Consider the following 17,945-nt stretch of genomic DNA (forward strand, 5'->3'; position numbering starts at 1 on the left):
TTGATTGATTTGCATATATTGAAGAATCCTTGCATCCCTGGAATGAACCCAACTTGATCATGGTGTATGAGCTTTTTGATGTGTTGCTGAATTCTGTTTGCTAAGATTTTGTTGAGGATTTTTGCATTTGTGTTTATCACTAATATTGGCCTGTAGTTTTCTTTTTTCATGTCTTTGTCTGGTTTTGGTATCGGGGTGATGATGGCCTCATAGAATGAGTTTGAAAGTGTTCCTTCCTCTGCAATTTTTTTAAAGAGTTTTTTTGTTTTTGAAAAATTTTGAAAGAGTTTTACCATGTGGCTCAACTGGTAAAGAATCTACCTGCAATGTGGGAGACTTGGATTCGATCCCACTTCAGTATTCTGGCCTAGAGAATTCCATGGATGTCCATGGGCTCACAAAGAGTTGGACAAGATAATAGGTGGTATTAACTTTGGGCTTCCCTTGTGGCTCAGCTAGTAAAGAATCTACCTGCAATCTGGGAGATCTGGGTTCAATCCCTGGGTTGGGAAGATCCCCTGGAGAAAGGAAAGGCTACCCACTCCAGTATTCTGGCCTGGAGAATTCCATGGACTGTATCAAAGAGTCAGACACAACTGAGAAACTCTCACTTTAGAAGGATAGGCATTATCTCTTCTCTAAATGTTTGATAGAGTTCTCCTGTGAAGTCATCTCGTACTGGGCTTTTGTGTTTTGGGAGATTTTTGATCACAGGCTTCAATTTCAGTGCTTGTAATTGGGTTGTTCATAATTTGTTTCTTCCTGGTTCACTCTTGGAAGATTGAACTTTTCTAAGAATCTGTCCATTTCTTCCAGGTTATCCATTTTATTGCCATATAGTTGTTCATAATAGTCTCTTATAATCCTTTGTACTTATGCATTGTCTGTTGTAACCTCTCCTTTTTCATTTCTAATTTTGTTGATTTGACTCTTCTCTCTTTTTTTCTTGATGAGTCTGGCTAACGGTTTGTCAATTTTGTTTATCTTCTCAAAGAACCAGCTTTAGTTTTATTAATCTTTACTATTGTTTCTTTCAGTTCTTTTTCATTTATTTCTGCTCAGATCTTTATGTTTCTTTCCTTCTACTAATCTTAGGGGGTTTTTTTCTTCTTCTTTTTCCAGTTGTTTGGGTGTAAAGTTAGGTTGTCTATTTGATGTTTTTCTTGATTCTTGAGGTATTGCTATAAACTTCCTTCTTAGAACTGCTTTTGCTGCATCCCATAGGTTTTGACCTGCCTCTTGAGAAATCTGTATGCAGGTCAGGAAGCAAAAGTTAGAACTGGACATGGAACAACAGACTGGTTCCAGATCGGGAAAGGAGTATGTCAAGGCTGTATATTGTCACCCTGCTTATTTAACTTATATGCAGAATACATCAGGAGAAATGCTGGGCTGGATGAAGCACAAGCTGGAATCAAGATCGCCGGGAGAAATATCAATAACCTCAGCTATGCAGATGACACCATCCTTATGGCAGAAAGTGAAGAAGAACTAAAGAGCCTCTTGATGAAAGTGATAGAGGAGAGTAAAAATGTAGGCCTAAAACTCAACATTCAGAAAACTAAGATCATGGCATCTGGTCCCATTACTTCATGGCAAATAGATGGGGAAACAGTGGAAACAGTGACAGGCTTTATTTTGGGGGCTCAAAAATCATTTCAGATGGTGACTGAAGCCATGAAATTAAAATATGTTTGCTCCTTGGAAGAAAAGTTGTGATCAACCTAGCCAGCATATTAAAAAGCAGAGATATTACTTTGCCAACAAAGGTCCATCTTGTCAAACTATGGTTTTTCCAGTAGTCATGTATGGATGTGAGAATTGGACTATAAAGACAGCTGAGTGCTGAAGAATTGATGGTTTTGAACTGTGGTGTTGGAGAAGACTCTTGAGAGTCCCTTGGGCAGCAAGGAGATCAAACCAGTCCATCCTAAAGGAAATCAGTCCTAAAAATTCATTGGAAGGACTGATACTGAAGCTGAAACTCCAATACTTTGGCCACCTGATGCAAAGAACTGACTTACTAGAAAAGACCCTGATGCTGGGAAAGATTGAAGGCAGGAGGAGAAGGGAACGACAGAGGCTGAGATGGTTGATTGGCATCACTGACCCAATGGACATGAGTTTGAGTAAACTCCGGGAGTTGGTGATGAACAGGGAGGCCTGGCGTGATGCAGTCCATTGGGTCAGAACATGTATACCTGTGGTGGATTCATTTTGATATTTGGCAAAACTAATACAATTATGTAAAGTTTAAAAATAAAATAAAATTAAAAAAAAAAAAAAGAGTTGGACATGACTGAGTGACTGAACTGAACTGAACTGATAGGTTTTGAATTGTTGTCTTTTCATTGTCATTTGTCTCTAGAAATTCTTTGATTTCCCTTTTGATTTCTTCAGTAACCTGTTGGTTATTTAGAAACGTGTTGTTTAATCTCCATGTGTTTGTGTTTCTTATAGTTTTTTTCTTGTAATTGATATCTAGTCTCATAGCATTGTGGTCAGAGAAGATGCTTGATGTGATTTCAGTTTTCTTTAATTTACTGAGGTTTGATTTGTGACCCAAGATGTGGTCTATCCTGGAGAATGTTCCATGTGCACTTGAGAAGAAGGTGTACTCTTCTGCATTTGGATGGAAAGTCCTGAAGATATCAGTGAGATCCATTTCATGTACTGTATCATTTAAGACTTGTGTTTCCTTATTAATTTTCTGTTTTGATGATCTTTCCATTGGTGTGGAGTGGGGTGGTAAAGTCTCCTACTATTATTGTGTTATTGTCAGTTTCTCTTTTATGTCTGTTAGTGTTTGTCTTATGTATTGAGGTGCTCCTATGTTGGGTGCATAGATATTTACAATTATGTCTTCCTCTTGGATTGATTCCTTATCATTATGTAGTGTCCTCCCTTATCTCTTGTAATCTTCTTTATTTTAGGGTCTATTTTGTCTGACATGAGGATTGCTACTCCAGCTTTCTTTTGCTTCCCATATGCATGGAATATATTTTTCCATCCTCTCACTTTCAGTCTATATGGGTCTTTAGGTCTGAAGTGGGTTTCTTGTAGACAGCATATATTTAGGTCTTGTTTTTGTATTCATTCAGCCAGTCTGTGTCTTTTGTTTGGAACATTTAGCTTATTTACATTTAAAGTAATTATTGATATATATGTTCCTATTGCCATTTTCTTAATTGTTTGGGGTTGATTTTGTAGATATTTTTTCTTCTCTTATATTTCTTGACTATAAAGTCCCTTTAACATTTGTTGTAAAGCTGGTTTGGTGGTACTGAATTCTCTTTAACTTTTGTTTGCCTGAAAAGCTTTTTATTTCTCCATCAATTTTGAATGAGATCCTTCCCAGGTACAGTAATCTTGGCTATAGATTTTTCCCTTTCAGTACTTTAAATATATCCTGCCATTCCCTTCTGGCCTGCAGAGTTTCTGCTGAAAGATCAGCTGTTAAGCATATGGGGTTTCCCTTGTATGTTACCTGTTGCTTTTCCCTTGCTGCTTTTAATATTCTTTCTTTGTGTTTAGTCTTTGTTAGTTTGATTAGTGTGTGTCTTGGCATGTTTCTTCTTGGGTTTATCCTGTATGGTAATCTTTGTGCCTCTTGGACTTGATTAACTATTTCCTTTTCCATGTTGGGGAAATTTTCAACTATAATCTCTTAAAAAATGTTCTCATACCCTTTCTTTTTTTCTTCTTCTTCTGGGACCCCTGTAATTAGAATGTTGATATGTTTATATTGTCCCAGAGATCTCTGAGACTGTCCTCAGTTCTTTTCATTCTTCTTACTTTCTTTTCTTCAGAAGTTATTTCCACCATTTAATCTTCCAGCTCAGTGATTCATTCTTCTGCTTCAGATATTCTGCTATTGATTCCTTCTAGGGTATTTTTAATTTCAGTAATTGTGTTGTCTCTGTTTGTTTATTCTTTAATTCTTCTAGGTCTTTGTTAATTTATTCTTGCATTTTCTCCATTCTGTTTTCAAGGTTTTTAATCATCTTCACTATCATTATTCTGAGTTCTTTTTCAGGTAGTTTGCCTATTTCCTCTTCATTTATTTGGACTTCTGTGTTTCTAGTTTGTTCCTTCATTTGTGTAGTTTTTCTCTGCCTTTTCATTATTTTTTTTAACTTAATGTGTTTGAGGTCTCCTTTTTACAGGCTTCAAGGTTGAATTCTTTCTTCCTTTTGGTTTCTGCCCTCCTAGGGTTAGTCCAGTGGTTTGTGTAAGCTTCATATAGGGTGAGATTTGTGCTGAGTTTTTGTTTGTTTGTTTGTTTTTCCTCTGATGGGCAAGGCTGACTGAGGTGGTAATCCTGTCTGCTGATGAATCAGTTCATTTCAGTTCAGCTGCTTAGTCATGTCTGATTCTTTGTAACCCCATGGACTGCAGCATGCCAGGCTTCCCTGTCCATCACCAACTCCTGGAGCTTACTCAAACTCATGTCCATCAGGTCAGTGATCCCATCCAACCATCTCATCCTGTCAGCCCCTTCTCCTTCTGCCTTCAGTCTTTCCCAGCATTAGGGTCTTTTCTAGTGAGTCAGTTCTTTGCATCAGGTGGCCAAAGTATTGAAGTTTCAGCTTCAGTATCAGTCCTTCCAATGAGTATTCAGGACTGATTTCCTTTAGGATGGACTGGTTGGATCTCCTTGGTGCCCAAGGGACTCTCAAGACTCTTCTCCAACACCACAGTTCAAAAGCATCAATTCTTTGGTGCTCAGCTTTCTTTATAGTCCAACTCTCATAACTGTACATGACTACTGGTAAAATGCTGATGATTGCATTTGTATTTTTGTTTTGTTTGTTGTTTAGACGAGGTGTCCTGCACAAGGTGCTACTGGTGGTTGGGTGATGCCAGGTCTTGTATTCAAGTGGTTTCCTTTGTGTGAGTTCTCACTATTTGATACTCCCTAGTCGTCTAGTCAAGGCTATGGTTTTTCCTCTGGTCATGTATGGATGTGAGAGTTGGACTGTGAAGAAGGCTGAGTGCCGAGGAATTGATGCTTTTGAACTGTGGTGTTGGAGAAGACTCTTGAGAGTCCCTTGGACTGCAAGGAGATCCAACCAGTCCATTCTGAAGGAGATTAGCCCTGGGATTTCTTTGGAAGGAATGATGCTAAAGCTGAAACTCCAGTACTTTGGCCACCTCATACGAAGAGTTGACTCACTGGAAAAGACTCTGATGCTGGGAGGGATTGGGGGCAGGAGGAGAAGGGGACCACAGAGGATGAGATGGCTGGATGGCATCACTGACTCGATGGACATGAGTCTGGGAGAACTCCGGGAGTTGGTGATGGACAGGGAGGCCTGGTGTGCTGCGATTCATGGGGTCACAAAGAGTCGGACACGACTGAACGACTGAATTGAACTGAACTGAACTGTGGGTTAGTTCCGCTAGCAAAGTAATGCTCAAAATTCTCCAAGCCAGGCTTCAACAGTACGTGAACTATGAACTTCCAGATTCAAGCTGGATTTGGAAAAGGCAGAGGAACCAGAAATCAAATTGCCAACATCTGTTGGATCATCAAAAAAGCTAGAGAGTTCCAGAAAAACATCTACTACTGCTTTATTGACTATGCCAAAGCCTTTGACTGTGTGGATCACAACAAACTGTGGAAAATTCTGGACATGGAACAATAGACTGGTTCCAAATAGGGAAAGGAGAACGTCAAGGCTGTATATTGTCACCCTGCTTATTTAACTTATGTCCAGAGTACATCATGAGAAATGCTGGACTGGATGAAGCACAAGCTGGAATCAAGATTGCCAGGAGAAATATCAATAGCGTCAGATATGTAGATGGCACCACACTTATGGCAGAAAGTGAAGAAGAACTAAAGAGCCTCTTGATGAAAGTGAAAGAGGAGAGTGAAAAAGTTGGCTTAAAACTCAACATTCAGAAGACTAAGATCATGGCATCTGGTCCCATCACTTCATGGCAAATAGATAGGAAAACAATGGAAATTGTGACAGACTATTTTGGGGAGATGGTGACTGCAGCCATGAAATTAAATGATGCTTGCTCCTTGGAAGAAAAGTCATGACTAACCTAGACAGCATATTAAAAGCAGAGACATTACTTTGGCAACAAAGGTCCATCTAGTCAAAGCTCTGGTATTTCCAGTAGTCATGTATGGATGTGAGAGTTGGACTATAAGGAAAGCTAAGTGCTGAAGAACTGATGCTTTTGAAATGTGGTGTTAGAGAAGACTCTTGAGAGTCCCTTGGACCGCAAGGATATCCAACCAGTCCATCCTAAAGGAAATCAGTCCTGAATATTCATTGGAAGGACTGATGCTTAAGCTGAAACTCCAATACTTTCGCCACCTGATGTGAAGAGCTGACTCATTTGAAAAGACCCTGATGCTGGGAAAGATTGAAGGCAGGAGGAGAAGGGGACGACAGAGGATGAGATGGTTGGATGTCATCACCGATTCAACGGACATGAGTTTGAGTAAACTCCAGGAGTTGGTGATGGACAGGGAAGCCTGGCCTGCTGCAGTCCTTGGGGTCACAATGAGTTGGACACAACTGAGTGACTGAACTGAACTGACCTGAGGGTTAGTTCTCTGGTAGTCTAGGATCTTGGAGTCAGTGCTCCCACTCCAAAGGCTCAGGGCTTGATCTATATCCTCCCACTAAACTGTAAATCATGTGCAGTACTGGGAACATGTCTGGTTCACCACTATGATGTCTTTATCAAATGTGATAATACTCCCAGTGGCTCAGCTGGTAAAGAATCCACCACACCCATATCAAGAAATCCAAACAGGAAGAAGCTCAAGGTCAAGGAAACTCCCAGGTGCCGTGGAAAGAACAGGAGTTTCTGAGGCAGGCTGGCCATGGTTCTCTTAAGAAACCTGAAGTGCTTTCCAAGATTTCTCGAGCCTCCACTTTCCAGTCCGTAAAATGGGGAGAAGCTAGTTGTGCCTGCAAAGCTCCTGGTGCCTGGTGTATTACTTAATGGTGGATTTAATCAGTTTATCATGATAAGCATTAATAACTACATGATCCATTGATATTAAGAAATTCAAGATAACTGAATTAGATTGACAGTTTAGTAACTTGCTTAATCTAAAACAAATTCATCTAGAGCATCATTTTACAAATTTGTAAAAAAAAAAACATGAAATGCTATTTCTTAAACATGATTTTAAAAAATGAATAATGTTACCTTTGCTTTTATTATCTGAAATTTATTTTTTCAATTAATCAAATAGGAATAATACATTAGCTTTAGTAGTACTGCTGCATTACCTAAATGATATTTATAAATTGAGTTCTATCTATATTCTCTTTATGTTGGCATCCTGAAAGTAAATGTAAATATGCCCCACACTTAAAATATTACCCACAGAGAAAATCTTTGAGATTTTTATATTTTGCTTATTAAATTTGAGTAGAGAATTCTGTATAACCATTATCATTTCAACTAATATTATTAGTAACTGAGCATGTAAAACTTTAAATTTTTATATAAACACACCATACTCATATAATACCACTAATAATTACCTATAATGTTTTGTTTCAGCTAACCTTCTGGGTTTTTTCTCACTTTTAGACCACAGCAATGAAAAAAATAATGTATTACAATATGCGTATAAAAACTGTTCAGAGGCATCTTAATGAAGATCTTGAAAAACTAAATGATCGAAAATGTAAATTACAGAAGTTGCCAGAAGAACGAATAAAATTATTCAACTTTTTGAAAAAAAATGTAAGATAATATCGTAAAATTTTAATAGCCATGTCTTAAGAAAACTGGCAGATGGCATTATCTTTTAAATTTTATATATATGTATAGAATTATACATATACATTAGTACCAAGTTTCAAGTAAGTTTGCCCTGAAAATGTTTTGATTCTAGGTACTTAACTTGGCTTCATTCTGTGCTTAGAAGTCTGCAATTTAAAAAGGGTATAGGCTTATTAATTTACAGAATTTTAAAAATACTGGGTAATTCAATATGATTCACTGAGTTATAGAGATCTGTGAGACTTATTTCACTGCATTTTTATTAGATACCAGCAGGCTGTGCTCAAAATTCATTTTTTGTTTAAAGAGCTAAAATATTCCTTCACTAACACTATTAAGGTATACAACATGGTGGGAACTTTATAACAAGCTATACTTTAGTAGTTATATGTTCCTTTTTTATTTAGAATAAATTGAATTTCCTTTACTAAAAGTGGACTCTGAAAAATGAAGAATTACCTCAAAACAGAATTTTGTATGTATCAGAATTTATTGTATTTAAAAAGTATAGGAAAATAATGGTGTATTTAAACAATAGTGTTACGAAAATAGTCACACTACTTGGGAGTAGGAGAATTGAGTCCTTACTTTATACTTTACCAAAAGCTAATATAATGGGGAAAAATAATTAAATGTAAAAATAAAATCATAAAAAGGCAGAGAATATATAGATTAATATATTTGACTGATCTCAGTCTGCCAAATAAGAAAAATACTATAAACTCTAGAAAAACACTATAAATCATGAAGGACAGAATTAAGATTTGATTTTAAAAAGTGCTTTTGTACTAAAAAGCATCATTAATGAAAATAAATAATAAATGACAATCTGAAAAATTTTGTTTAGGATAAAGGTACTCGTAAACAAAACAAAAAGGAAATATCCAGATAGAAAAATTGAACAAATTCCATGAACTTTCATTTTACAATAGAAGAAATAAAAACTGACTAATAAACATTTGAAAGAAGACCTCAGTCTGACTGTTAATTTCTGGGTATGAAATAAAACAACAAGCAACCATTTTCACCTACAAATTTGTCGTAGCCTGCCTGGTGAAGATGCATGTGTGCATGCTCAGTCGCTTCTGACTGTTTGCAACCCCATGGACTGTAGCCCACTAGGCTCTTCTGTCCATGGGATTTTTTCAGGCAAGAATATTGGAATGGATAGTCATTTCCTACTCCAGGGGATCTTCACAACCCAGGGATTGAACTCTAGTCTTCTGCATCTCCTTCATCGGCAGGCAGATTCTTTACTTCTGAACGACCTGGGAAGCCCACCTGGTAAAGATGGGTATGACACTATTACACCACTGATGAGAGTGTAATTGGGTCATATATATTACTAACAGTCTAAAAATGCTCATAGCCTTTGACCCAGTAAATCTACTACTAGATTTGGATAAATACTTATATATAAGAATATTCATCACTGTGCTATTAATAATAATAAAAACTGGAAACTACCTAAATGTTTAAATTTAAAAAGACAGGAAGAATTATTCATTCTTAAGATAGAATGGTATGTAGCCATTAAAAACCAAGTTTTTAAATACATTAATACTCTTTCTGAAATGAACAAGTTTAAATTCAGTTATAGTCAAAAAATATTCTTAAAGTTAAAACCTTAACATAATTTAAATTATTTATTTGAATAAGAAATCACAGGAGAACCAGTATATGGAAATCACTCTTTATCTGCCATTTTCATGTGCAAATGGATATATTAATATGTGAAAAATAATAGCTATAGGTTTTATAAACTACAGACAATTTTATAAAATATGCTTACTTGGTTTTTTAACAACTATATATAGCCATTACAGAGAAGGGAGTAGGGAAACTTAACAAATTAGTCTATTTGTATATACCTGTCTGTGTACAGTACAGTACAGTATATACCTGTCTGGATTTATCTTGAAATCCATCCTACAAGACTGGGGTTAGGGTAAGGCAAGTGAGGCACTCACTCTGGGCTCAAAATTTAAGGGAAGGTTCAAAACCTCCATAATAAAGATAAATCTTATACTTTAATATAATACATTTTAAAAATACCAATGAATGCAAAAAAGTCCTTTATGAACAAAAAAAAATCCCAAATATCAATAGTTATGTTGATAACTATTTTGCAGAGTCATATAGGAGACTGAGGCAAAGAGAAAAATGTGCACTGCTATACCCATGCTTTTATGTATTTTTATGTTAATTTTTCCCAGAATACCAGAATAGTTGAAAAATTGAAAAGTAGGAGTGGTAAAAGTCACATTATTTCTAGTTTAGGTATTTTCTTTGTATCAAAATCAGCATTTCTTATCATTTTACTTTAATGGAAGCTAACTCATCAATAATATTTTAAAATTTACTTCTTTGCTTTTCTCATTTTCAATTGAGAGGACTGCTATGTTTGAAGTAGTTAATATTGTCTTTCATTTGGGCAAGAGAAACTGGGTGACTGAACTTGAACTAAAGTTATAATCATGTGTTTGCCATGGTTTTATGAAGTTTGACTTATTTATATATAGGTTTCTACTTTACTAATTTAAGTTAACTAAATATTTAATAGATTCCACTAAATGATTTTGCTCTCTGGCACATTGATTTCAACAGTTGGAACGGGAACTGACTGAACTCAAAGGATCTGGGAAAGGACACAATGATAGATCCAATAACAATAAAGTAACTGAGCTTGAAAAATCAAAAATCTGTGAAACTGTCACAGAAGAACCAAGTCTTCAACAGAAGATAGTGATCAAACTAAATGCCTTGAATGAAAGGGTAACATTCTGGAACAAAAAACTAGATGAGTATGTTTAATGAATTATCTAGTTGTTCAAATTTGAAACATGAAGAAAAAGAAAGTTCTAGGTCATTAGTTGAGCCCAATTCTCTCCTTCAGGAATGGAAAGAATTACAGTATGAAGTACAATACAAAATGTGTTTCCAGCCCAGTTCTTAGGCGAGATGGGCATCTCTGGTTCAAAGCTAAATTTAGTTTTTTACAGAGGCAATACTTCACTAGAAACAGTGCATTTCCTTTGAGTGGCTTCTTGTTGCACCGTTACTCTAGTATCTGCAAACTAAAAACATTAGTTTTTTTTAACATTAGCTGCTACTGGTGCAGAAACTCACAACATAGATGAGACTGGGCAAAGCACATACAAAAGTTGTCTGGAAATATGTAGAAACAAATTCAGGTTGAGTATCAACTAGAAACAGAAATCAAGAAGACTTAGTAAGTACTGTGAGTTTCCTTTTACTTAAGAGGGCACTAAGTGGATAAGTTAGTTTGCCCTATAATAATACTAACAAAATAATAACTAATACTTACTGAGTTCTTCCTCAGTGCCAAATTCTTTTCTAAGAGCTTTACATATATTTTGCATATAATCCTCAAAAAGGCCTATTCAGGTATAAGTACTGTCAATAATGTTATTTTCTGAGAAATTGCAGTAGAAAAATGTTGTGATTTGTCTAAAATCTGAGAATCATAAATGGTAAAGCCAGGAGTCTTCTAACCTTCACTTCTTCTGAGGTTAACAAAATTTGAGGTGATTATAATTGCCAAAAATAGAATGTCTTTTACTTGGTTTAACTGTTAACATCAAGCTTTCTTTATCCACTGATGAAAGCCTTATATTTTGACATCAACTTAGAAGAAGCTATCATAAATTTTAGTGTTGTGATTTTTAGATAATTTTAATGTTTGTTTTTTTTCTTAAATAGAATTGAAGCAATTTATCGTATTGAAGTAAAGCGAAAGAAGAAAAGTCATAGTTTATTAATCCCATTTTTGTTAATTGAATTGGAGACGGTGGGAAATATCCACTTTGAAGAAGGCACTCGATCTGATGACTGGTAAATCTTTTGAAATTTAGTTATAGCTTTAAAACTAATCTTAAGTGCTTAGGATCATAGACCAAAATATCAACTTATAAAAATCTTAAAATGTACCATTTCAACACACTTTCCATATAGAGTATTCATCAACTGAAAATTGGCAGTTACTTACTTTACACCTATACATTTCTCTGTTTACACAATTGCCATGAGCTAACTTGAAAACATCCTAATAGTAATTCTTTACTTTTTACTCAATTTCCCTTAGCCCAAGAGCAGAATATAATTTAGAAAAGTTATGGTTAAACATTTATTTTATGTCTATACTGTTTATTTCTGGACTGAATATAGCCCTGGTTTCTGACTACTGGGTGAGAAGCTAGAGCAGAAAAGGAATGGCAAGGCAGGATTGGCAGCAGCAGGTTGTAAACACTGGAGGATCCTGCCTGGGAGTCCACAGAGTCAAACTAGTCGTCTAGAACCAGCCAGAGTCAGGGTGCACGTAGACTTTATGAGTTTTAAAATAAGGCAGATACTTAAAAACTAGGAATTCGGGTGAAAAGTCCATCTGGACAAAAACAGAATAGCCACCCAAAACAGAAGCCAGAAGCAGGCATCTGCACTTCAGAATCAAGGCCTACTGGTAGAACAAGGAAGTGGTTGTGTTGCTTCAGCTAGAGAGTGTGTGTATGTGTGTGTGTGTGGATGTGGGTGTGTGTGCGCGCGCGCTCGCGCGCAGTCACTCAGTCGGGTCCAACTCTTTGCAACCCCATGGACTGTAGTCCACCAGGTTTCTCTGTCCATGGCATTTCCCAGGCAAAAATACTGGAGTGGGTTGCCATTTCCTACTCCAGGGGATTTTCCTGACCCTGGGATTGAAACCGTGTCTCCTGCTGAGCCACTGGGGAAGCCCAACTAGAGGGTACAACCCTCAAGAATGATCCTAAAAAAGAGCCTTGGCACAAAAATGTCATAATTACAACTTTCACGTTTCTGCAATCATTTTCTCAAAATCAAGAAGCCTATGAATGAGCTGAAGATTTCCCTCGAACTCTAGAAACATTCTACAAACTTGAATTGTGGGGAGAAACCAGGAAATGTTTAAAGCTACAGAATGGACTTGGTATTTCACCCCCAAGGATGGTTTTACTCACAGTCAGTGTTGAAACAAACACTGATTTTTATGGACTAAAATGCAAAACTTCAGTAACTTTTAGAAAGAAACATGTGTGAAAGTATCTGCCTGCAATGCAGGAGCTGCAGGGAGACACGGGTTCGATCCCTGGGTGGGAAAGATCCCCTTGAAAAAGGCATGGCAACCTACTCCAGTATTCTTGCCTGAAGAACTTCATGGACAGAGGAGCCTGGCAGGCTACAGTCCATGGCTTTGCAGAATTGGACACGACTGAAGTGACTTAGCACTGCAGCAAGCATGCACGCACTTTAAGCCAAGCCCCCTGATTCTATTAGATGAGGCTCTAACTCAGTTCTGTGAGTAAAAGCTACTGAAGGTTCCTGGGGAACTTTGGTGGAAAAGTATAAGACACTCTACCCAAGGGAAAAGGAATATTTTAAAATATTTTCTTTTGTTTCAGTACACCCACTTGCCCAGTGATTATCACTGTTTGTTTAACCACATAATTTGTTTTTTATGTACAAACATAAAAGGTGGGCTTCCCTGGTGGCTCAGATGGTAAAGAATCTGCCTACAATGCAGGAGACCTGGGTTGGATGCCTGGGTAGGGGAAGAGCTCCTGAAGAAGGGAAGGCAACCCACCCCAGTATTCTTGCCTGTAGAACCCCATGGACAGAGGAGCCTGATGGGCTACAGTCCTTGGGTCACAAAGAGTTGGACAAGATTGAGCAACTATCACTTTCACTTTTCCTATAAAAAGTGCCTTTTCATATAAAAGTTACCCCACTTTCCATGGAAACAAGTGGAGGCCTTGGTTTTTCAAGTGTAAGACTTGAATGGTGTCTCTTGCAGGATGTATGCATCATTCTTCAGTCATTCATTTGTATTCACTCAACCTACATGAGTTATTTTTTTGTTATTTATTTCTTTTTAACTTACCACAAAGTAAGCTCTTTATAAAACAAGTAGATTAGCTTTTACAAAAATATGTAAAAGCAAGATAACTAAAAAGCCATTTAGGTAACTGTGTCATTGGTGGATTTTTAATAAGCATTAATAATTTTTACTTGGTTTTAATAAGAATAACCTGGATCCATTTTAAGGAGACCATCAGATATATGTTGGCAGAATTTTAAGGACTGTTGGTTATTTTTTACCATACTACAAGCTTGATGACTACCTTAGCCCTGATCTTTTATGTATATTAAGAAACAACTGTTCAAATGCTTTAAATTACTCTATGTGGCACATAGCTAGTTACTTTATTTAAACACTGATCGTTAGTAATATTTTTAAAGCCAATGACTTACCATTTAATGAAAAAGTACTGGAATAGAGCTAGAACTATAAATATAAAGTTTATATAAATATCTGTATATTTATATAAACTATAAATATAAACTGGAAAATATAGTTTTTTACCAAAAAAACCTTTGTTTATAGTACAAGAGCATTGCAGATTTCTAATTGTGTATTGCTGCATATTTCTTAACTTCATTTCTTCTATAAAATTAAAGGGCTTTATTTTTCAGTTTAAAAAAGTCCTGACTTTACAGAGACTTGGCTGTTGAGTAGACTGTTGCCACTATAGCATGTTCGTTACAGATCGTATTTACCTACATTGCCAATTTAGTTATCTATTGACATCAGACAGCATTTATCAAACGGGGGACTCCAAAGCATCAAAGATACTGTCCTCGTAGTTGAGAAGCTTTTAACCTAGTTATAGATACAGGGCATTTACAATGTAAAGAAATCACTTCTAAGTACCATAGAACAAAATATGTGACTCTGTGAGCTCCCTGGGGACAGACAGAACATGCCTTATAAATCTAGTATAGGGGTAGCTGAATTCAATCAGTAACTACTAATTGAAGCCTCCATATCAATTTATAGATACTTGACAGGTTCACTCTTGTCTATAAAATAACTTAGTAATTAATCTTTTTATTTATAAACATTTCGTGCAGCCCTGTTTTAGGCAGCTACAGAAACTTAGACTTTTTGCTTTATACTGTTTTATATTTGGTTTTGATATGGTGTAAGTCAGCAAGCTAATGTACTTACTAAATGCTTGTTCAGGATTTTGAAGTGCATTTTAATGTATTTTATTAAGCTCCATTTAAAATCATATGCATTCTACTATGCTAGACGAGTACATCATTTGTGTATTCGTGAACATTTGTAGGCGTCTCTCGGTGTAACTGAATACCTTAGTTTATGTGCGTATCACCACTATGGATGCTCACACATTCAGTCTCATTCAATGAGTGAGGGCACCCAGTGAAATGAGGGGCCTTCACTCTCCTGACCTCTGCAGATTTTGATGCTTTTAGCAATTCCTTTCTTATAACCTCACCTCTCTAGTTATTTTTTGTACTTAGACACTTCCTGCTTTTCTTTTTACACTCTCCCTTGATCATTTCTTCTGCACCTGCACTGTCAAAATTACTTAATTTTTTCTCCTTTGCACCAGTGCTGAATCTAGCCCAGTGTCCAGCGGCAAGACACACTCAACACATTTGAAAGGGAGCTCACCCAGAGAGTAATAAAATAAAAAGTGGGGTTAGAATCAGAAAGCCTAGGTTCACACTCTATCTGCATAGTCTTAAAGCAGTTATGTAATCCATCTGAACGTTATCTGTAAAATAAGAAAAATGAAAGTCTATCACAAAAGGCGACCGCTAAGATTAGACAAGTTAATGTAAAAATCTTTAGTCCTTAATCTTTTTGCTTTTGTTTTCCTCATCCTGCCTGCAAACCATCCTTTTCCTCTGGCTCCTCCATTCCTGTTTGTAGTCCTGCCATTGTTTTAGTCGTGGAGGCACAATAAACACTGAAGCCATTCTTGACTCTATTCTCTTCCTCAATATTCATATCTAATCAGTCTAAACAAGACCCTCAGTTTCTCTCCATAATGTCTCTTGAATTCATTCTCTCCTTTGTAACAAAATTACCTGCCCTCATAACCTTCCTCTTAGACTACTGCAGTATTCTAGCCTGGTGAATTTCATGAACAGAGGAGCCTGGCAGGCTGCAGTCCATGAGATCACAAAGAGTTGGACACAGCTGAGTAACTGACACTTTCACTTCAGACTATTGCAGCATCTAGTATAGTGTTTGTCTGTAGTGGGCACTCAGCGTTTACCAGCCAGTCAGTAAAGACACCTGGTTTCCCATATGCTCCCTTCCTATGCCAACCACTCTGTTAAAAATAATAAAAGCCTCTTGTACCAACTTGTTATCTTCCAAATTACATTCTAACTCTTCACTGACATTCAGTGTCCTTCACTGTAGCGTCTCCAAATTACCTTAAATTTTTTTAAAATGCTTCAGAGTCAGCTAAACTATGCATGCCTCACTGCTTTTGGAGTATACCTGGTACACCATCACGTAGGTGGTTTTCTTTGTTTTGCTTCCTTCCCCCAGAATGCCTTACATCCCCAGCCCTTTGTGAGGGATTTTCTTTTCAATCCCATCATCTGTTGTCATTGTTATTCTTTCTTCTTTTTGAATCTTCATAGCACTGATTTGTATCTCTTTTATACTCTATAATTTTGCTTATACTTGACCTATTACTTTTTCACTTTGTTGGTTTATAAACTCAGTGAATATAGAGACTGAGTCTTTTCTATTTGTTCACTTGCTCAGCAGTCATCCATTAAGCTTCTGCCATAAGTCACATTCTATACTAGGTGCTAGTGGTAAGTGGGGCACTTGAGGGAGATGCTCTGATCTGAATTTTGAAGGACAGATAGACGTTAACTATACAAAGAATTAGAGGAAGGACTTTGCATGCAGAGGCAACAACAGCACGTGAAAGGGTGTGTAAGTAGTTTAACACATCTTGAGAACTCAGTAGTTTCACGTGACAAGGGCCTGATCATTAACGGTCTTACAGGCTAGGCTGGGCAGTTTGAATTTTGCCCTTAAATCTACGGGACTCTCTGAAGGAAAGGTGTAGCAGATTTCAATATTATTTTATACAAAGCCCTAGAGAGTCTTGGTTTCAGGATTTCAGGTTCAGACTAAAAGGCAGACGCCTCAGAGCAGTGCTGCCGTGCTCCCCAGTGCAGTAGCATATATTCAGCTGTGAGAAGTTACCATCCTCCATGAGGTATGGACGATATTGTAAGTCTCATTAATTCTCTGTCAGTATAGGTCTGTTCTCCCTCCTCCAGCAGTATTCCAGCCTCTGAATGACGTTTCCCCATGCACACAGTGTGGCCAGGTGATTGAATGAATTGCTTTACTTCTGTGACCCCGGATAGCAGAGCCCTTGTCCTCTTTGTACTAGGGTTCTCTATCTCCAAGGCTCTAGGAATTTCATATAAAGAAGGGATCAACTGATTAATTCCCAGACAAAGAAAAGCTCTATGAAAGGATCATACTTCTTAGAGTTTCCTGTGCCATTTCTGGTTCTTGCATTCCTGGAAGACCAGACTAGAAATGAGTAATTGTCCATTCGTTGAGCATGCAAGCAATAAAAAACAAAGGTTAAAGTCAAAGAAAGAGACCCATAATGGAGTCAGAATGGCTCTTTCCTACAATTCCCACGGTCAATGTCCATTCCACAATGCTGTGGGAAAAGACAGTGACGGCTTTCATCTGCTTCATCAGATGGATCTTTCTGGGAGTGTGCACCGTTGGTGCCAGTGTTCCAGTGTTCCAGATGTTGAGATTTGTTTTTCTTTGTTTCTCTTTGGGAAAAAAAATTTTTTTAACTTCTTTTTCATTAAAGTAACATTAGTTTATAATATTATATGTTTCATGTGTACAACAGTATACTTATACTTTTGTATACATTATAGCGTGCTCACCACCAAAAATTTAGTTTCCATCTGTCACCATACCGTTAAGTGCATGCTCAGTCATTCAGTCATATCTGACTCTTTGTGACCTCATGCACTGTAGCCCACCAAGCCCCTCTGTCCATGGAATTTTCCAGGCAAGAATACTGGAGTGGGTTGGCATTTCCTACTCCAGGAGATCTTCCTGACCCAGGGATCAAACCTGCATCTCCTGCATTGGAAGGCAGATTTTTTATCACTGGAGTCACCATACAGTTGATCCTCCTTATCTTAAATTTCAAATTAATCTAAATTCTGTGCTACTGTAAGACAGGGCCAGAATTACTTTGAGCACGACCAGGTGAGGGCAGCAGAGAGCACATGGGCCCTTAGTTACTTTTTTCTGAGATCTTCAT

General features: G+C 37.1%; 1 protein-coding gene across 2 annotated transcripts in view; it reads left to right on the forward strand.

The window, feature by feature from the left end:
• The window catches only part of LRRC9 (leucine rich repeat containing 9), a 120,925-nt gene that overhangs the window by 23,982 nt on the left and 78,998 nt on the right, over positions 1 to 17,945 (forward strand). For both annotated transcript variants that reach the window (XM_024998076.2, XM_059890884.1), the window contains exons 8-10: positions 7,573 to 7,728; positions 10,375 to 10,571; positions 11,491 to 11,622. In XM_024998076.2, coding sequence (XP_024853844.1) covers positions 7,573 to 7,728; positions 10,375 to 10,571; positions 11,491 to 11,622 — 485 coding nt within the window. The remainder of the gene's footprint in view (positions 1 to 7,572; positions 7,729 to 10,374; positions 10,572 to 11,490; positions 11,623 to 17,945) is intronic.

Source organism: Bos taurus, chromosome 10, assembly GCF_002263795.3.
Source record: "Bos taurus isolate L1 Dominette 01449 registration number 42190680 breed Hereford chromosome 10, ARS-UCD2.0, whole genome shotgun sequence".
Lineage (NCBI taxonomy): Eukaryota > Metazoa > Chordata > Mammalia > Artiodactyla > Bovidae > Bos > Bos taurus.